Source organism: Etheostoma spectabile, chromosome 11 (assembly GCF_008692095.1).
Source record: "Etheostoma spectabile isolate EspeVRDwgs_2016 chromosome 11, UIUC_Espe_1.0, whole genome shotgun sequence".
Classification (NCBI taxonomy): Eukaryota; Metazoa; Chordata; class Actinopteri; order Perciformes; family Percidae; genus Etheostoma; species Etheostoma spectabile.
In genome coordinates, this window is record NC_045743.1 from 7,766,603 (window position 1) to 7,788,909 (window position 22,307).

A 22,307-nucleotide genomic window follows, 5' to 3' on the forward strand; every position below is an offset into this window, starting at 1 on the left:
TAGCTTTGTCTCTGAGCTTACCGGTGACAGATGGCTTCTCCCCAACATGTAAGCTTTGGGCCAAGCCTGGAAATGTGGGGAGGAGGTTAGCCTCTACCAAAAGAGGAAAAGTTGGCCTAACTCAAAATGTGTTTAAATGTTGTGTCTCGTTGGCTAGCTTGCTAGTAGCCCCATTCAGGAATCCCCTGTTTTTTGTTAGAAGTTAAAAGGTTCATAAACTCTGCAGCTTCACTGTGAAAGTGGGACATCTAACTACTGCAGTGCTAAGCAACACCGTAGACCAATGTCTCCCTTTCTTTTTCCACACACACATAAGATGTGACATCTTCTGAGATGTCAACACACCTTTGATTACATCATATACTTCATATAATATATATATATATATATATATATATATATATATATATATATATATTATATATATAGTAACTAATTACTTTTGCCAAAAAATAAATTAATAGTGAAGTAATTACTTTTTAATGAGTATTTTATATTTTCAAGTAAGTTACCCAATACAGTTGTAGACATATCTTGTTTGTTTGAATTTACCCTCTGAACATTTTTTTAAAGAGAATTCAATGGAATGATTTACAGATGCAGTAATGGACACAAACACTACCTAACTAGGTTAGGGCATTTTCATTGAGAACACTGAAACAATCTGATATTCAATTGTTTTTATTTGCTTCTTTTGCATACAGTTAGGAAGAGGTGTCAAAATAAATGATGAAAAGCTTTAGCGTTCTAACAATTTGTGTTATTGTCTTCCATGAGCATATTTTTGAATAGAAATCAGATTTTGCTCCACCCTGAATTGTAGTAAAGGAGGACCCACACTTATCTCATCTGCACACAGAGTCCACAGTGAAACCTATCTCATTACTATTTCACATGTTCATGTCACAAAAAGACCAGGCTTTGAGAGGGTGTCTTACTGCACATAGCAAATGTGTTTACGTGAAGGTCCTTTGATCATTCCTTCCGAAAGGATTTAGGCTTGATGATTTAATGATTTACATAGTTGGCTGACAGATATCATCACTTTTTGATTATATCTATGGTTCTTTAAACAGAGAGCAGCCATTTGTGAATTATTTACTCTGCAGTTATCACATTAGTGATAAAAGCAAAGCATGATCTGAACCATGAGGCTGAATCCTGAGTCTGTGCTTGAATTGCACAGACACGGTATACTCACTATATCAGAAAACACAGTGCTCAGTAGACCAAAAAGTATCTATCTATCTATCTATCTATCCATCTATCTATCTATCTGGTAGCAACAAAAAATTATTTTCACTATCAATTAATAAGTGCAGTAACACTTTATTCAATGTCCACCTATTTAGCATTAATATGTAGTATACAAACATCTAATAAATGATTTATAACACACTAAAATTTAGTTGTGCATTACATTTTATTAATGTATTTTTTATTGTGTTTTGCTATATGGTGATTATTATTATTATAACAGTCTTATACACCAGCCTCCACTTACTGGTACCACTGCAAGACTTCTGGACACTGAATATTGGCTAACAACTACATTATACTCTGTTACATAACATTTATTAATTATGTATATAATACTTACAAATGCTAAATAGGGGGGCCTCAAAGTAAAGTGTTTCAAATTAATCGGTCAAGTATTTTCTACAACTGGTGTGTCAGAAAGTGGGGATGTCATAGTGTCCCGGAAAGGTTATGTCTTCAAATTGCTTATTTCCAAACAATGGTCCAAATTTTGAAAATGATCAGTTTACAATTACAGACAAAGAAAAGCTGCACATTTGAAAAGTTGGATCCAAAGAATGTTGTGCTTTTTTGAGTTTTGTGTATTTAAATAATAATAATAATAATAATAATAACAATAATAATACATTTTATTTATAATGCCCTTTACATTTCAAATGAAATCTCAAAGTGCTAAAGTAGCAAGGAGTTAAAAACTGTTCCCAGAATATAACAAAATCAACAAATAGCAATAAAACACCAAGGGCCGGGTGGAAACTAGCTTAGGCTGTGGATGTTGTGGTATGTGGCGTTGGTTCATGTGATATACTGGTTCCTATAAGACGAAACATTAAATCAATGGAATTAATAAAATAAAAAATTGTTACTTTTAAAAAGACTTAATCTGTTAGACTATTCTCAAAATAGTTAATAAAAATTAATAATAATGCCTTACATTTATACAGCGCTTTATTATCTTTTTTTTTTTTGTGTAGCAACCACGATGCACGGCAGTCTTGCGATACTAGAAGCTTACCACACGTAGTTGTCGTTCATTTTCTGTGGATCAACTTATTGAATTGTCAACTAATTGTTTTAGCTCTAAATCTGTTTTCTCTATCCTCTCTATTCTATATCTTATTTTCCCTTCTTTTTTTCTACCCAACCTTTCCTCTCTAGCCCTCTTTTTTTCTCAATCTCGCATTTATTTACACACAAACACACACACACAAACACACACACACACACACACACCACACACACACACACACACACACACACACACCCACACACACACACACACACACACACACTCTACCCTAAATCCAGTCTCTCAGCAGGGCAGGGATTATAGCCATGGTTAAAACCTTTCCAGTGCTGCTGGCTTGATCCTCTGTGCCAAGCAGAGACTAAAATGAGCTTCAGAAAGTTAGATAATCGGCCTCATCTACATGACTATCTCTCAGCTAATGTTTACAGTAAGAGGTACTCACTAAATTACAGTGTTAAACTTCAAGACCCACCTGCCTAGATGTTTGGGGAGATTAAATCTTGAAGACAATAACACATTCTGAAAACACTGAAAATCAATATCAAGTCCAGTGTCTGAAGTAACTGGAAGAATCGAGCAAAAGGAGCCAATCTCAAATCAGGCCTCATTAGTGCTGGGGAAACGTTTCCACATCCATTTTCCTTTATTTGCTCACCACGGCCAACAGCTAAATTGACAGAGGAGTCTGTCCATTAGAAATGTACATTAAATGAAATTAAAACTTTTATGTATCATGATTACAGCCACTCTATAATTTGGAAGAACCACAAGAAAGTAATTATGGGAGGTTTTATTGATCGTAGCATTATGGTATTTGCGAGAATAACATGAAAATATTTATTAGTCGCATTACAGTCTCCTCCTCATAGAGGTTAAAAGCTCTCGCCCGGTGCAGCTCAAATAAAGCAGACCACTCAGTAATAATATGGTCATGAAGTCAATGCCAGCTCAATTGATCTTAATTAAAAGTATTCATTATAGCTTAGTCTGGCTCAATAAGCAGGAACACTAAAAGCACTTCAGATTGTAGAAGTTACTTTGCAAGTATTTTGACCTGAAGGCACTACAAGAAAAGTCAAGAGATCATCAAAGTTATTAGAATCCATGCTGAGTAGGACATGAATGCCTGCACCAAATTCCATTGGCAATGCATCCCGTAGTTATTGTGACCTTTTACTAAAAAAAAAAAAAAAAATGTCAACATAATGGTGACACTTGAGGAAAAGCCAGGGATCACCAAAGTCATGAACCAAATTTGATGGCAATCCATCCGATAGTTGTCGAGATATTAAAAGACAGACTGAGATTTCACATCCTTAAGCCATGCCTAACAACTGGGAAGGGATAGGAGCTAAAAGTAAGTAGTATTACTGGATAGTATTTGTATGTCAGAGCTTGTGAATAGCTGCTGGTATCATTAATAATTCCCCCATGCTTCTTTTCCTTCACCCAGAGAGAGAGAGAGAGAGAGAGAGAGAGAGAGAGAGAGAGAGCTACCTCAGCAATTATTGTATTGCTCCAATAATGATGATGATGAAGGTGATGATGATGATGATAATGAGATTCCATAATGAGGATAAAAACTATTATGGCTGAAATTAAAATACATTTTGGGGCATTAAATGACTGGACCGAGAGGATGGAAAGCTGAAGCTGAGTGTATATGTGCGTGTGCGTGTGCGTGTGCGTGTGCGTGTGCGTGTGTGTGTGTGTTGAAGTGACGAAAGACTCATAGCAGCTTGCAAAGCTCTCAGTGTCTCCAGCGCTGTGTTATGTGATGTGACATGTACTGTGGTTTCCACTGCCAGCCTGTGTACTTGTGTCACTTCTCTAGCTGTATTATTAATTCAAAGACCATGCGAGTACACGCCTTGTCTCCTCCTCCGCTGTCTTGTGGAGAGATCTTTGAAAGCGAAAGATTAAAAGTAGGGCATAATTAGACAGAAGGATATTCACTATAATGGTAATTGAAGCTGTGCTGTCATATTACAATGTCTAATTGATCTCAAATTACAGAAAAGCAATTACAACAGCAGAGAGTCGCTTACCATTGTAAAAAGATATTTAGATTTCATGTCTAACCTATACGTCTTGTCCAGTTATTGTGCAGTCATTTTCTCTGTAGAGACACTTGAATCCAAACACCCCACTTAGAAGTGGCAGTAAATATAGTTGCATTTGTGCATTTCAACTATACTGTACCATTAGGAGGTAGCATATGACATCTACTATTATTGTTACACAGTTATGGAGCTGCATCAACACTGCGTAAGTGCCACTTAAATCTTTGTTCTCTGCTGCCTGAGAAGCAGAGGAGGTCAAACAGGTGCCGTCCCAGGAGCTGAAATGAGATGACAGATCTCATTAAAGATACACAGCCATTTAGATTTGAATAAAGATTGGGGCTATCTCTGGGATCCTGGCTCGCTCAGTTGGTAGAGTGGGAGCCCATACATAGAGGTTTACTCCTTGATGCAGCGTCCCTGGGTTTGACTCTGACCTGCGGCCCTTTGCTGCATGTCATTCCCCCTTTTCATGTCTTCCGCTGTCCTGTTAAATAAAGGCCTAAAAATGCCAAAAAATAATCTTTCAAAAAGATGGTGCCATCCCAGAGCTGTATCCCCAGCTGATTCATCTAGAGGTGCATTCAGCTTGTATTCATGCTGCTGATCATTGCGGCAAGGCTACTTTTTTTGTGATTTAGATGTTTGTGTCAGACTGAGGGGTGCACTGACATTACAAAGAACATAAAAGGCAGTGAGGCCTTCGATGACCCGGCTTGCAATGTATTTCATATCCAAACAGTGTGTGCTGATATCAACTCTAACATCATTTTATTCGGATAAAGCAGTAGGTTATCTGAGACTTCCCTCCACACTCACTGTGTTCAGGCGGTACATGGTTCTGTTTCTCATCGCTGCCTGCCATACATGAAGGGGCTTCTTGTGTCTCAGCTCAGGAAGATTTTTCTGTGAGTTGCTGTGTTGTTGATTTTAGCATCAGGAAGTCCCAAAGTCGCAGAATTAGGTAATTGAATATTATTGTGCTTTTGTATACAATACCACACGTTGTTCATCTTTGCCAAAACTTGGCACCTACATTACACACAATGCAACAGTTCAGTCAGAATCAGAAGGTGATTAGTAGTTGGCTTGTTAGTTTCATGGATGGATCACTAAACAGACTTACAGGCCCAGATACCAGAACGTCTGTATGAAGTGACTGTTAACATTTATTTGTAGTATAAAAAAATACACAAAGAGACTCAAAATGTGGAAAAACAAAGCCGTCTAATCATTTTGGGCTTCTTGCGTCCAGCAAGCAATTTTCTTATAATCCATCCATGGCTTTATGCTTTTTGGAGTCAAAAGGTATCAGCTATTTATTCAAGTTATTTTATTTTAGAATATATATTTTTTTTTTTATTTGGCAGCCATTTATTGCAGTAAATAAACAATGTAACTAGTAATAATAATAATGTACAGTTTAGTGTTGCCAGGAAATAGAGCTTATAAAAACTTATTCATTTTACAAATGTGCCCCCCTTCTTCAAGCATGTGCCCCAGCCTAGTCCCCCTATTCAAAAGTTTCTCATCTTGCCCCTGTCCTCAAGCAGAGATGTGGTCTGTTAAGCTATGTATTTTCCCCAGAGTGTTTTTTTTTCAAACTTGTAGTCTTCAGCTGATGTGACTTGACTTTGCGTAGATCCCACTGGAGCAACAAAAAGCTTCATACAACTGCTTTCCACGTGCTGTATTCAGCAGTACTCCCCCAAACCTGTGAACAGACTCTGATGTGCAAAATCAGCACATTTCCCCCTTAAATATTGTTGAAGGGTCTTTAATGATTATTGGTGTGAGAAATGAGCCATTAAATCTTCCTTTGGATTTGTGACATTTTCCTTTTATCCTGTTTAACTTATATAAAAGAAAGACTGAAACGTTTGCCATTTGAAGGGCAATTGCTTCCCTTGTTATCTGCCACTCCCGGTACAAGTATTCTCCGTATGCACATCATGTCAAGTGCTAGCAATGCCAGCTTCCTGACAAGTAAATGAAAGGTCCCATCGTTCTTCTTGTTTCTTCCCAGGTGACACCCACTGTCCCCATTCCGTCACCATCAAAAGCAGAACAAGATGCAGAGAACCTCAAAAACGGTCCATTATGGGCTGCCAGGGGGAGCGCAGACACCATTAAGGAATGGTATCGGTTACAAATAATGCATGTCTCCGGTCTCAATCTCATCTTGTCTGTGAGAAACGGGACAGCGCAGAGATGTACAGATGCTCCACAGAGACCTTGCATGCTGAATAACACCCTCGCTCTTACAGACCAAGGACATCTGCTCACCAGAGAGATGGTGAAGACAGGATTCAGGCAAGAGCTGGACACATTATCCCACTCTAAAGTCATTAAAAAACGGTATGATAAGCTGGAACAGACCTACTGCATTTGCGTTCAAAGCACACCAGACTTGTATGCCCCGTTTATTGCAGCACATTGTGATTGTCTTTATTGTTCTGCTTTTGGAATGTTACAGTTCATAAAGTGGAATGATAAAGAGGAGTATGAGTCTCAATCACCTTACGGCTGGTAATATCAATGTCTCTTTTATTTACTGCTGAAATTAAAGACCACAGGGATGGAGGAAGTCATTAGCTAGAGAAGTGATTTCTCTTTAAACATCTTATCACATGGTGTATGGTGCAGAACTCAAGGTTGTCTCACAAAGTTAAGCACATAGCACTTATTGTAACCTCTCTAAAGGGGTAAAAGATGCACTAATCAAGATTAATTAAAATCAAATGCATTTCTTTATGTAACACTGTGAGAAGCCAACCTGTTCAGAAAATCCTTCCCCCCGAGCTTGCACTACACTGCATTATCTTCCTGTTGTAGATTTTTATAATGAAAGATGCAGATAACAAAATGTAACATGCTGGATTGTTGTTGATTAAGATCACAATCATTGAAACGGGTTCAACTCCTATCTCTTTTACATTATATCTGTGCAGACACAATTAAAAGTAAAAAGTCATTGTTGCAAAGTGCAAGCTTTTACCAAGCACCTCACACAATGTCTACAGAAGTTCACAGATAAAAGGCTGGATGACAGCAAGCTTGTATTGTTGGCCTTTTTTATTCAAACGGCGATGAAAGTCGATGCTGAACCGATACCAGCTCCTCCGCTTTCATGCCCGTGACAATCTCAAGATGTAAAAAATTTTAAAGGCTCACTCTTTTATTATGAGATGCCATTAAGTTCTGAGGCGTTTATGTCTTTTTAATGAGAGAGCTAAATTGCCTTCATACGAAGTGATTTTTGTGCAAATGAAAGCCTTGCAGACTATGAATGTCAAGTAGACGACTAAATGTTCTCCGGCACATTGTGGGGCCACGGGTTGCAGCATCAGGATTCACACTGACGACCACGTGACAAAGAGTACTGCTGGCAAATATTTAAATTGTAATGAACAAGTTACAGAAGTCGACTAGCACGCAACGTTGTCATTGTAGTGCGTGTCACAAGAATGATGTAAGATATGAATATGTGCGTCAGTGCAACAGTCAGACTCTACCAAATATTAATTCGGCTGTATCCTTTTCACCAGGAATGACAAGACACTGCTGAGTTATATCAGAAATGTCTTCACAAAGCCAGGATTTGATACAGCAGAGGGTTTCAGTCATGTAATACTTTTTTTATCTACTGTACATGCAGCATATCTGCATACATGGGTTTACACCTTGTGGTAAACAGCTAACTATGGTGTCATCCTGTACGTCTCATCTCTGTTTTTTCCTGCATCTACCATGTGTGTTTGTGTGTGTGCGCGTGTCAGTCGCGGGGGGGACTGAGGAGCGGCCCTGCCCACTGCAGAGAGCCAACAGGATTGAAATGGCAGCAACTTTCAGTGACTTTAGAGTGAAGAAATTTCATAAATATATAAATATATACAGGTTGCCAGGACGGTCTGAAATTCTTTTGCATAGTTTTTTGCTGTACATTTTGTTGGTAAATGTGAGATTTTTGAGTCACACACGTCTCTTCTTCATAGCAGAAACAAGGAAATTAATTTGGCGACGTATGTGTGATGTCATTGGTCATTGGCTCCCATACCCATATTCCTGTCCTGTCCTGCCGGTGGCAGCTAAAACTGACACTGACCAGATCATGTTTTTAAGATTGTTTTAGGCCTTTCTTACAAAGGACAGCTGAAGATGTGAAAGGGGAGAGAAAAAGGCAATGAACATGCATCTGCAGCGACAAGGACTGAGCCTTTGTACATGGGGTGCACGCTCTACCAGGTGAGCTATCCAAGGCTCCCCTGCACAGATTATGTTTGAGGGCTATGGGGTAACAACTTCCCATTAAAGATTGTGGTGACAAATCTAATAGCTGCATGAATTACGTTCACAGATAACTTTTGATTGAATGAACTACATTTATTTACCACACCACAGTAGTAAAGAGGTGGTCAGGTTTAGACAACAAAAGCACTTTGGTTAAGGTAATTGAGATTGTGGCTTTGTTAAAAGAAATAGTTTACCCAAAAACGATATCAATTGTATATAGTACTCACCCCCCTGGACTCTCTATAGTCCCAGAAAACGTTTCTACGTAGCATAGCACCCCAACAAATGAAAGCAAATCGTCTTTGATGGAGACCGAACAAAAGACAACAAAAAGGTCATAAAACATCTGAAAAATGTTCTGAAAATTCCTGTGCGGAATTATTCAAGTGTCCATTCATGGGTTTATGGAAATCCAAATCGGGTATTCAGTGTTGGTTTTCAGCGTTTCCGCTTACGTGCAGAGATTAATCCAGATTTTCTGGATTGTTTGATGATATGATGGACTGTGGATGATGAAATCTCTAAATTCCTTCAATTGTACTTTCCTAAATGTTGTACTTAAACTTGAACTGTCAACTCCAGCCCTACCACTACACACATGTGATTGAAACAAAATAATGCCTTGTAATAGGCCAAACCCTGCACATCATCACTGGTCAACATGTCTCTTTATGTTGTTATCAAGTGAGAATAATGAAATACAAGTTATTTGTTTAACCCTTTATACTATTGCATTTAACTGACCAGTACATACAAGCAGGTTTTTTTAAACAATTGTACTCCTTACAATGTTAAACGACTACATTATATTTTCAGGGGCACTACATGTGTAAACATACTTTCTTAGAGGAAGGGTTGATAACATTATATAAACTGTGTTTGTGCTCTCAGTAGCCCTGTTTTCTAATATGCTTCATGTTACCATGGTTTTCAATGAAATAAACTGATTTCATACCACAGGAGCAGCTTGCACCATGTTCCACTCTTTAATTTCACATCTTAAAATACGAAACTGTTAAAGCCCGGAATTGATTATTGAGAGACAACAGACATCACCATGTTGCTTTCCTCTCTCATAAACCTTCATCATTACCATGATTTACCTGAATGAGGAGTCTCTTGGAAAAGGCCATAAAAATAAAGAGTGAAGAAGGAGAGTAATGGTTGTTTATATTTAGTGCCTCAAGTGGAGGCCAGTGAGGTGAGATAAACACAGGAGATACAGAGAAAGATTGACAAGTGGAATCAGCAGAGTGATTAATGTAACAACCTTTAAGAAAAGGTTATGGATATGGAGGAAACACTAATGTCTAACACAAATTTAGAACATGGAGAAGAAGCCAAGTGGAAAAAAGGGCAGGAGTCAAGTGAGGTGCAAAATCACAGGAATCCCCCATTCTCATGGCGTACTGTACTCCATGCTCCTGGATATTTTGCCTTCTTGGTGATGATATTGAATGTTGAATGTATGAACTATAATAATTTTAAATAAGTTATAGTAGGTTATGACCAATGTGACATAGCTTTCTTGCTATTTTAACGTCTGTGTAGCTGTACTAAGTTTTGTTAGACATCATTAACAGTAAAGTGGCCCTGGTAATGTTAAGTAAATTACCGATAGCAGCATATTACAGTTATATTTGTCAAGGTGGATTTGTTTACTACACAAGAGTTTTTCTCATTAAAGGATCTCTAAAAAAGAAGAAAAAATGTATAATTGAATGTATAATGTTGAGTGTCTCAGAGTGCCATTGTGGGAATAATCAACACAGTGTACTGTAGGGAAAGCAGTATATATAGATATAGAATATCTATTATTAGTATACATAGAATCAAAATGGGATTTCAGTTGTTTAGCAGCATACCATGATGTAACTGTGATGTTAGATGTTATTCACAGTAATACCTGTCTCTCTCGACTGTGACTATTTTACTGTCTATGGGCAACGGCAGTAAAAAGGTGTTTAAAAATGTTTGGGTTGCTCTTGGGTTGCAGAGGAGTAATGGAAATAGATTAATGTGGATACATTGTGAGAACAATCAGAGAAGTCAGTAGACTTTAAACAGGTAGAACACACTCGCACACGCACACACACACACACACATACACAGTGTCTTCCACTGCCATCCTAACATCAGTCAGTCCAATTGTACTGGGACACAGTCTGTCTTCAGTAATTTACTGCTTACTGTGTTAGCCTTTGCTCTTTACAACTTTCTGCCCGGCTCACAGAAATATATTGTTTTGCTTTTCCCTATTGTCTAGCCCACCCTCAAGCACCTGCAACGATATCAACTCCCACACATGAATCCTGATGAGTGAATTCAGCACCATGCACTCAGGCTGATAGTACAATGTCCCTTTTAGCAGCCTGCAATCAGGGAGATGCAGTGGGCTAAAATTGTGTCATCAAGGCTAATTACGGTCAATTAAAAGTTGCCTGTCACTCTGACATTGGCTAAAACCGTTCCTTTTGTGGGTTTAGGGTCTGTTTAAGTGGCGATATGTACAGGGAGACGGCTGTTTTTTTAGCCATACAAGTTGTATTGCACTACAAAGTCAGTCTTCCTGTTGTGCAATACATTAGAAGGATTGCCACACACTTTGGCACACACATTCATGTGCCACTCAGGATGGTTTGTAACTTATACAAGTATTATAACTTGATTCTCTGACTTTTCCACAAGCGCCATCATCAGATCCAATTTTTATTTGTCCAATCCTTTTGTTCCAAATACCTGCACAATTTATGAAATTAAATTAAATTGCTAAACTAAAACGTTGAACATGGTAAACATTATACTTGTTGGGCTGCTGCTGGTTTAGAGATGAGTATTCTAGTGTGGAATGAGTTGCAATATGGCTTCTATCCAGTATTGATTGACAGAGAGATTAAGAAGAGTTCAACAGGGATCTTGATTCCAACTAAGTGCGTAATTGCCGAGGGGGGTGGGGGGTCCAAGTCCCCCTCAGTGTAGAAATATGCAAATGTTTGTTTTACTGATCCATAGTCATAGTGTGTTCACTTTTACAAAACATGCTTCTCCTTTTTTTCAACCAGGTTGAAAAAATGTCAACCCCTCCAATGTCAACACACTATAATATTCTGGGAAATATTGGGATGTGGCTCTGTCACACTGTTGCCATACAAGATAATATATTTTTACAACGTCTAATTCTAGCTGCTTCCTACAGTATGTGCTGTGCTTTTATAACAAGTATCTGCTGGAAAGCAGCATCACAGTCTAAACTTTTCTACAACTCTTGAAAGGGAGTGTCAATTGAGTCTAAGAGTGGATAATGCAGGCCAGAGGTAAGAAAAGCCTGATAACTCACCCTTGTCAGCCATCTGTATCACTCAGGGAAAGCCTCCTGGAGACAGCTCTGCAGACCCGCTGATCCTGATGCATTTTGACACTGATGGTGCACACACCTGACCTTTGGGCTGTCGAGTACACTCAAACAACACTTGCTGCATGTGTTTGTGTCCCAGAGACAGGCTAATGAGGATGTATCTGCAACTGTTGGTATCTGCAGCCCGCCAACTCCCGGAACAAGTGCCAGGATGCAGCTGCTGCCACCAGGGCTGTAATCACAGCTTCTTGTCTGACTCATATTGGGTAACTGTCAGCGGTAAAATTTTAGGACCAATCTTCCTTAGATAAACTCGAGACATATTATTGGCTTGTGGTTTGTTCATTCAAGTAATGTTGGAAACTTGAATACACTCAAACATTTTCTTTGATAGCTCATACCATTACTACAGCCTTGCTTTGCTCTCCTACGTACTTCAGCTCAATTTTCATTTTCCTTCATTAATATGTTTGGGTTTTTGGTATATTCTTGAGTTTTCTCTGGTAAAATCTTTGCTAGTCCAATCAGCAAACAGAGGGGGCAGCTGAGAATGATGACATTGAGGTTGTGCGCTTGTTTGAGTTGTAGTTCTGTAATGGTGGGCGAGAGTGATCCGAGCAAATCTATTCGGTCCGTTGTCTGGAAGTTAAAGCCAGAGTAGAAAAAAAATCTTTGCTGAGTTTTGTTGGTGTCCATGATGTTGTGGCCCTCTTCTCCATGGGGTTCTGGAAAAGTTTTATTTTCCACATTGCTCCAACAACTATTAGCAATGCTAAGCCAACATCAGGACCAAATGTTAGCGATTGGTTATGGCAGATCCAGAGTGGCTCTAGGCAGATCCAATAGTTTTAAACTTTGAGTACCCGCCTTCAAGTAAGTTAACACTTGTCAATGGAGAGTGCCCAGACTCTCTGTACAAATGAAATGTACCCAAGTCTGGTAGGACCAAGGGGATAAGCCTCTCCTCTCTAAGCGTAGCTCCTATGGCGCCATTTTAATGCTACAAAGTCACTTTCACAGCAAATAACTTTATATCTGATGCGTTTAAAGACTCTATTTGTCCATTGTTTATTTCAAATAAAACACAACAATGTATAAAAGGCTTCATTACCCTGTTTCTCACGTTGTGGTGACGTTTTTGTGAAAGACTGTGTCATAACCAAGCAACTTGCTGTCGCACAGTCGACAAGTCACTGACAGTTTTGACTTACGTTAGCTGTTAAGGTTTAATTACTAATGTTAACTAGCATTTTAGTTAGCAGTAATTAGCCTGTGTCTATGTTATCTCCGTCTCTTCAAGATTGGGAATGATTGAGATTTATCTTGGCATAGCTACTTACAACTTTCAGACAGGTTGCTCACGTCACATCTGTGTCGTCAAGTTCAGTTGGAGGCTGCGCAGTAACACTCAGCACTCACCGGAAAAGTGCTTCTATTTTCCTTCACTGGTCTCCGTCAAGAGCAACGGGATCGGTTGGTCCATTTCTTTAACTCTTTATGGGCCAAGGCTACCATTTCTATGCCCTGGCAGAATATTATTCTCTCAGTGTACAAAACCCTTGTCATGTTCTGGGTTTGAAAAAGAAAGATTAATCCGTTATCAAACCCAACCAATAAATTAAGTTTAATTGTTTCAGCTCCTTGAGACAGGCCCCTACATCTTCATCAGTAAAGCAGACTCAGATTCTGATAATGGCCGTGATGTTATCTTACTGGTAAAGCTGATTTAACAGAACTGGTCAGGACAAAAATGGAACAAGTAGTTGTTAAAAAAGAAATACAAAAGTCCAAGAAACAGTATACCCTCCCTTAAAAACGACCTGTATGAAGTTTGGACAAAGTACTCCAGTGTGAATCCAACCCTGAAGGACAAGAACAACAGGATACTGTATACATAGTTTTTTTTATTTCCACTCCTGGGTGAGACTGTGTGGATGTTTGTTTGTGTGTTGAAAGAAGTGAAGCAGCACCGAGAACAGCGTTGGAGTCAGTGTGAAACCTCAGAGCCGCACTCCACTTTATCTGCCCTGACTGTTCCCTGGGGAGGGGTGACATCATTAAATATTCACATGGCACTCACAAGACATCACTGTAGGAAAGGTTTACCTGGCCAACACCTGTCCAATCTTTGTTTTCCATCAGAGTGCGCTTTGACATACCTATGGTTCAGCAGAGTAGATCTCCTTGGAGGCCTCCTGTGTGTGGGCTGTCACTCTGGTTCTGATTTGAACCAGTTATATTTGACATTTTTACTTTTTTTAAGAAACTGGCTGTTTTGCTTCCTTGACCAAAAAGCTTGAATTTCCCTTGGTTGACATTGCTGAAAACTGCTGAATCTATACAGGTATTAACCTTCCACGTTCACTAGCCATCATTTTGCAATGATTGGGGACATAGTCTACTCACTCCCTAGGGTTGTATAAAAAATAATAGCACTCATTTAACAGTTTTTCACTACCAACATGCCAGCCAAATGTTAAATGGCGTGCTGTTATTTGGTGACAACAAATGATACCCAGTAGGTAGAAAGAATACCCAGTTAAAAGTGCAACAGATGTGAGGCACCAAAACTGAAACCTCATTATTTTCTAACAGTGACATGTTTGGGATTTAGTTGGGTCCCGGGTCTGTGTCTCATGGATAACCATTATGTCTTGATTCCCAATTATTCTCCATGATGGCAGTTGGGAGAAAGCAATGGAAACGATTTTAGCTCAATTTTGTAAAATCATTACTCTGATGCAATTTGCAAGGGCAATATATGAAGACTCTGTAATAATCTCATTAGTGAGACTTCCAGTTTGCCAATTAGCATACAACCTTGAAGTTTTATACACAGACAAAAGTCACCATCTGTCAGCACAATGGTGGGCAGCCCTCTGTGAAGATGATGTGCTCACAGCTCTCTAACTGTGTTTGTTTTGGCTTCAGGAACTTCTACTACATCACCATGCTGCGAGACCCAGTCTCCCGCTACCTGAGTGAGTGGAAGCACGTCCAGCGCGGAGCCACGTGGAAGACCGCTCTCCATATGTGTGATGGACGCTCGCCCACCCAGGACGAGCTGCCCACCTGCTATAGTGGGGATGACTGGTCCGGTGTCACCCTGACTGAGTTCATGAACTGCCCGTCCAACCTGGCCAATAATCGGCAGGTCCGCATGCTGGCTGACCTGAGCTTGGTGGGCTGCTACAACTTATCCTCTATGAACGAGAGCCAGCGTAACCACATCCTTTTGAGCAGCGCCATGAGCAACCTGAAGAACATGGCTTTCTACGGCCTGACTGAGTTTCAACGCAAGACGCAGTACCTGTTTGAGCGGACGTTCAGCCTGCGCTTCATATCCGCTTTCATGCAGATCAACAGCACGCGAGCTGCCAACGTGGACCTGAGCGAGCCTGTGCGCAGGCGCATCGAGGAGCTCAACTACTTGGACGTGCAGTTGTACGAGTACGCAAAGGACCTGTTCCTCCAGCGTTTCCAGTTCACCCGCCAGAGGGAGCACCAGGAGGTGCGCTTGAAGAGGCGTGAGGAGAGGCGTTGGCTGAGGGAGCAAAGAGAGCAGGGCAGGCCATGGCCAGCCAAACACAGAGAGGGAGGAAATGGAGGCGGAAGAATGGAAGGAGGGTTGGAGAAAGGGACTGACGTGGACTTCCAAACCACCACTGAGGACTACACAAGCCAAGTGGTCCGTTGGTGAGGCTCTGATCGAAAGAGAGAGGAGCAAGAGAGAGATTCCTTACAGACTTGTTTAAACTTTGACTCTCTCTCTCACACATCCTTAGACTCTCTCTTTCTTTCTCACCATTAATTTGTCTCCTGCATCTGTCTGTTTCTCAGCTTCAGTGGGATCCAAGTGCTCTGCTGTTTCTTTATGAAGGCTGCCAAGTCTGTGAGTCTCACAGTAGATCTGCCTTGGAGTGCCCTTTGGTGTCTTAAATCTTGAAATGCTGTTTATACATTTTTTTAATACACTCATGTCATTACATTCTTTTGATTTTTGCCTTGGTTATTTATGTGTTTTATGATAAGACAGTAAACTAAGGTGTAAGAAGAAGAAAAAAACAATCAAAAAAGCTGCCATAGACTGCATTGCTTATATAAATGATTTTGACATTCAAAGCAACTTTGATGAATGTTATTATAGTCTTTGTTGCAACGGGTACAAAAACCATTTGAAAGGTGTAGTTGTAGAAGAACTGATGGTTGCATGTCACACATCCACACTATACTGACAATTGAGGAGAGTGATTTCCAAAAGGTATGCAGTACTGGAAGCCAAAGTTTATAAAAACACAATGTATTTATTGTATTTTTATTTAATGACAATGAAACCCTCTCTAACTACCATGTTGTATGCATGCTATCCCCATGTTTTTAACCAAATTTTAGAAGACTATTACTGATGCTTATATTTTGGTTACAGTTCAATAGATATTATTTTCTCAAGTGATACCTTGCAGACATTAACACGTCTCCATCCCAAGATAACATGCACACACAAAGCTAAAATTACACAGTCAAAAAGAGGGAATCTTGCTGAGCAAAATAACTATGTTGTTCCCCGTACAGTGAGTAGAACATTTTGCTTTTTACGTGAGAAAAGGAAAGTTATTTGTGATGAGAAAGGCATATTTTGTGAGTAATTCATTTTTGAAGTAGTGGGTTGCAGAAATAAAAAAGTTGGTAAATAGTACAGGTGATGAAATGTGTCAGTGTGGCTGTGTGTGGCCGGACTGTGAATTAGATGATCAGCATTCAGCTCTCACGGCCCTCCCCGTCACACTGGCTGCTTTTACATGTTTGTAGAGCTGAGGGCAACTGCACTGTGGGCAGCAAAAACACTTCAATGCCAGCAGAGTGCCAGCCTACAAAGACCAGCTTGAAAGCAGGTAGTCGAGAACTAAAACATGTCTGTCTATTCCTCTGCCCGATATTTTCCATTCCCTCAAATCCAATCAGCGTAGCAATATGTGAAGATTAAAGAGAGAGCTTGTTTTTATCTGCTTAAATAGGCTTGAGTGATGCATTTTATGCCTCTTATCTCATATTTACTAAAATCCCTACTTGTTAAATTAAATGTTAACTAAATGTCAACATTGAAATGGTAGAGCTGCTGCTATTTTAACAGTCACTTCCCATGTTTCTTCTCTGATTGCAGTTACTTATTATTACGTCAGATGGCACAGTTTTGTTTATTTTAAGGAATCACCTGTGTTTTGTCTTGAGTGATTCATTCAGCTCGTGCAGTGAACGTGTTGAATGATTACAGGTTTGAGCTGTCAGGAGTTGTATGGGTGCCCTTGTCTGTACGGATGCACTTAGTCTGAGTTCAGTGAGTGTATGGATGGATGGAAAAGAACAAAGACTAGGTGTATAGCACATTGATAACACTTGAGTTACAGCTCTGAATATTTAATCACTGTGTAGAATTTATAGCCGAATTCATGAAGTTTGAGTCGTAGCAGTGACCTAGATTGGTGACAAAAGTTTATTTCATGTCAAATGATTGTGAAAGTTTATTTGGGATATTTTTACTCTCCATTTTAAACTCCATACATTTCAAAGGCATTTTGAACTAAAGCTATAGTTTTGCCAACTTCACATGCAACATGAAAATGTTGCTCATATATTGTAACAAATGTTTAGTTCTGCTATTTAACATTACATATTTCTGATTAAATAAACAAAATCAGAGTTTGGGGAAAACAACATTTTTGTTTATAATTAATTCACTATTAATTTTCCCCTCAGAAACTCTGTGTGGGTGTGGTTTGATCAGACTTTAGTGCCAAAATGTCAATGTAAAAATACTCCACGCAAGTAACTCCCTTACATTCAAAATCCTACTAAAAAGTAAGTAGTAAAAATAAGACCCCATCGCTCAAAATAATAAGCTGATTGAGAAAATATGTTTAAGCGGTCTTTTTAGTAAAACGTGAATGCAGGATAACTACTTGTAATAGGGTATTCTATGGACATGCGAGCATTTTGGCATGTCATAGTAGGTAAAGCACATGTGTAAATAATAAAATGAATGATGACTGAATTCCATTTGAATTCCACTTCATCAGTGTCAGGATTCTGGTATTAATATTGCTTTGTTAATGTTATTAGTGACACCTGTATTTTTTCTGTGGCAGGTCAAAATGTCTGCTCCTGAAAAGGCCTATTGTGATATTGTTATTATTAATATTTTTCTTAGGTAAAGAATCTAAAGAGTATCTGAATATCTATTCAACCACAGACAGAATGTGTGCATTAACTGCTAAATCTATAGCTAAGTGCAAAATAGCTGATAAAACACATGATGATAATGAAACACTAATGAAACATAATGTTGTAAATGTGCTATATACCTAAGTTATTTGTGTGTGTGTTTGTGTGTGCGTTCACGCGTGCGTGCGTACATGCGTGCGTGCGTGTGTGCGAGCATGCGTGTGAGTCTGTGTGTCATTGAAATATTGTAAACTAGAGAAGCTGCTGTTGAACAGCTGGCAAAAAAATGCTGATGCCTGAGGTGCGTCTAAATGTGTCAAATATCACATGTCTGTGTGTTATTGTAATCAGTAACACCTGTTTTGTGCTGCCTTAAAGCCTTCTGTGAGATACAAGATACAAACTGATCACTTACTACAGATTTACTTGAGAAGCAGAGAGCATGAAAGGAAATCAAATAGTAAAAAAAATAGGAAAATGTAAATAACACCTGTGTTGATGTGTAATGAAGCTGCTGTGACACCACAAAGATCATAGAAGAGATCTAATTAGTACATCTCAATCAGCTGTGTTCCCACCTGCAATTAATGGTTGCCATGGCGATGGTGCTGTTCAAGTGACTCCTGGGTCAGACAGTTATTTAAAGATACAGTATGTAATATTACCACATTAAAATGTCTAAGAGCCACCATACCTATGTTATATTTTTTGTTTGGCTGTGTACTTACATTATCCTAAATGTTTCCAACAATGTTCAAACCCAGAGACGTCTATAATTTTAATCAATGACGCGGAGCGGGCCATTTAGTTGCTTGTCAGTGGTGTCATATAATCTTTGCCAGCGACTGCAGTCCCCCACCCAACACTCTGTGTTTATTGCGTCAAAAATGTGGGAAGTAGAGTGAGCTAAAAAAGGTCCCTTCTTCTTGAATTTTAGGTCTCAGTTAACATGGCAATCAATAGGGCAGCTCAATGGCTCTCCTGTCACTTTGAGTCTCATAGTGCAAAATGTGTAAGTATTTTTGCATTGTTTGAAACATTTTTTTTCTACTGCTTCCCATTCATTTGAGTGGCCGAAGAATTCAAGAAAAAACATTAAATAATTCAGACCCTTTTGGGGCTCCGTAAGATTAAAACACTAAAAGTACTTCCGATAATGTTTTTTTAGAAGATGAGCTGAACAACTTGAACATGAAAATGAAAAATAGGGACGTTTTTACTTAGGAGCTGATGGTAATTAGGTGTCAAAAACAAGGAAGTACATTGCTGTCAACAATCCCACCAATTGAATTAAAGTTATGTGTGCATCCATTTCCTTAGCTTTATCAACAACATATGTCGATATGAGAGAGATCAGAGTTTATTTCTTTCTCAGTCACAGTTGCCACTCTGTATTATGATTATCTACGGCAGCTCTTCCCTGAGCACGGAAAATGTATAAGATTTATAATTTCTGAATAATTATAAATAAAACAAGAGTACATTGTTTAATTTTAGGTGTATTATTTCTTTGACTTCTTATATTATTACTATTATATTTATTATATTTATTCCACTAAATGATGTCATTAAGACTTTACACCAATTTTGAAGTTGGAAAAGTGAAAACTCTCAGACTATGGTGGAAATAAGCCAACACAGATTTGATTCTACATTTAACTGATATCGCCAATAAAGGACATGTTGCTTTGCTAAAGGAACATTAAACGTGTACTGCCACTTCATAGCTCTGAGAAGCAGATGTATCCCTGTTTATTTGTTTATTTAATATTTCTAATTTCAACTGTTGCTAAAGAATGGCTTTGCCTGATGGAAAATATCATTACTACCAACACCTCAGTGATAATGGAAGAGAGCTTTCTTAGTGTAAGCATTTCTGTACATGTTAAAAGTATTGTGATGAAATGAACAGTCTCAAAGCCTTTTGGCTTGTAATATTTAATCTGCCATTTTTCCTGTCAGACCTGAAAAAATGAAATAAATGCATTGAATGGCCATGACATGCTGATGTGTGTTGCTTATATATTGTCTATCTAGGTATTTATCACTAATGCCTATATGTTTGTGTTTTGCAAGAGCTTCTCTCCTCCCACACATGCTCAAATTTGATTCCAAAAAGTTGCTTTGTGAACCATCTCAAAGCTACTTTAAGGAATATATACTGAGAAGTGATTCTGATATAACAGTTTAGCCCATGTGCAACAGACAGATTTATTCCTTAACTCTGTTGACTGTAATTGACTCAGCGTCTGTCATCCAATTGAAAGAAAGATGTAGACCATTGTAGAACAAACTGCAAGACTGCTGTTTTTACGCAGAATGTATGTTCAGACTCAGAAATATCATATTATATTAAATAGCAGTGACTCTTTCTGCCTTCATTGACCAGTATGGCTATGCTGACCCCTGCAGGATCTTACACCCCACTACCAGACAATACTCCTTTTTCACATTCTCATGTATAGATTGCCTTTAGTAAACAGGGCATTTATCCCATTTTCCTCCGTCCAGTTTTCACCGATTATGGTATCAGACCACTGAACAATTATAGGCCAAAGGGATTAAAATTTTGGTCCCTGGATTCTCTTTTGTTAGCTGAGGGGGACTTTACCAGAGACTGTTCCTAGACACTAATCAAAACATAGGACTTCACCTTCTCTTCTTTGGGAAACCCTTAAGGCTTTTGTTAGAGGCAAAATCACATCATTCACATCTCATGCATATGGAGCCCATAAGGCTCGGCGAGTAGAAATGGAAAAAGCCATCGCGGACGTGGACAACTCCCTCTCAACTAATCAAGCACCTGACTTACACAAAGAGAGGATGGTACTTCATACTGACCTCCACCTCCTCTTGACAATGGAAGCTGAACAAAACCTCCTTCATGCACATGGGTATATGAATGAGCGTGGGTATAAAGCCAGTTGCCTGCTGGCCCACCAACTGAAGGCCGAGATGACCTCAAATCAACTTGCACAAACAAAAGACGCGTCAGGCTCCTTTACATCTGATCCAGAAACAATTATGGTAATTTCCAGAAGTTCTACTCCCAGTAATATAAGTCAGAATGTTCTTATGATGAAGCTTGGTTGTCTCAGTTTTTTGAAAAATTTGCCATGCCCAAAATATCTGATAGTGACCGTGAGATAATAAAGTCTCCTCTGCAGCTTTCAGAAATCAAAATGGCAATACAGCTGATGAACAACGGCAAATCTCTGGGACCCAATTGGTACCTGGTGGAATTTTATGAGACATTCTCAGACCAACTGGCCCCATTTTTGTTAGATATGTTCAATCAGTCATGTTGCCTGGACTGCCTGCAACCCACCCTCACACAGGCTTTGATTTCTCTGATTTTTAAGACAGACAAAGCCCCCCTGAATTGTATATCACACCGCCCAATCTCGAACCTATCCGTAGATGTTAAAATACTTGCATAGGCCCTGGCCCACCCAATGGAATCGGTCATGCCCTCAGTTATATCAGAGGACCAGATGGGATTTATAAGGGCGAAATTTATATATTTATCTTTATATATTTATTTATAAGGGGGAAATTCAATTAAAATAGCCCCATATCATTGCATACCCTTAGATAGACCCATACATAGAGATTGGTATGGGATACTTTCCGTAAAATCATCTCTCAATGCAAATCAAAACAGCTATTGGTTTAACTGAAATAAAACCATGCCAATCTCTATGTATGGTGTAGGTGATGATGTGGGGCTATTTTAATTCCAAAGGCCAAAGAAACTTTATCAGGATGCATAGTATCCTGATCCATGAAATAACTGACCTTTAATGATAAAAAATCTGCTTGCCTCTATGGGAATTTAACATAGGGGTATGTATACTTATGCCCCCTCTATTTTAAGGAAGAACATTTATTTATTTACAATACATTATTCATCCACAAAGAAAATTGGTGTCCTTAAAAGTTGGATTTTACCTATTTTTTTTAATTAAGGCATTAAGATAAATTTCCAAAACATGATTTTTTTTATTCCTCGTTATAGTCAACTTAAGCATGGGCATGTAAACTCATGAGCACCACTTTATACTTTCTAGGTACCTGTATTTTTTCC

At 38.9% G+C, this 22,307-nt stretch overlaps 1 protein-coding gene across 1 annotated transcript in view; it reads left to right on the plus strand.

Moving 5' to 3' along the window:
* Positions 1 to 20,215, plus strand: part of hs6st3b (heparan sulfate 6-O-sulfotransferase 3b) — a 67,688-nt gene extending 47,473 nt beyond the window's left edge. The window contains exon 2 of the mRNA XM_032530177.1: positions 14,933 to 20,215. Within this exon, the coding sequence (XP_032386068.1) occupies positions 14,933 to 15,701 (769 nt within the window). The 3' untranslated portion in view covers positions 15,702 to 20,215. The remainder of the gene's footprint in view (positions 1 to 14,932) is intronic.
* Positions 20,216 to 22,307: the final 2,092 nt, after the last annotated feature.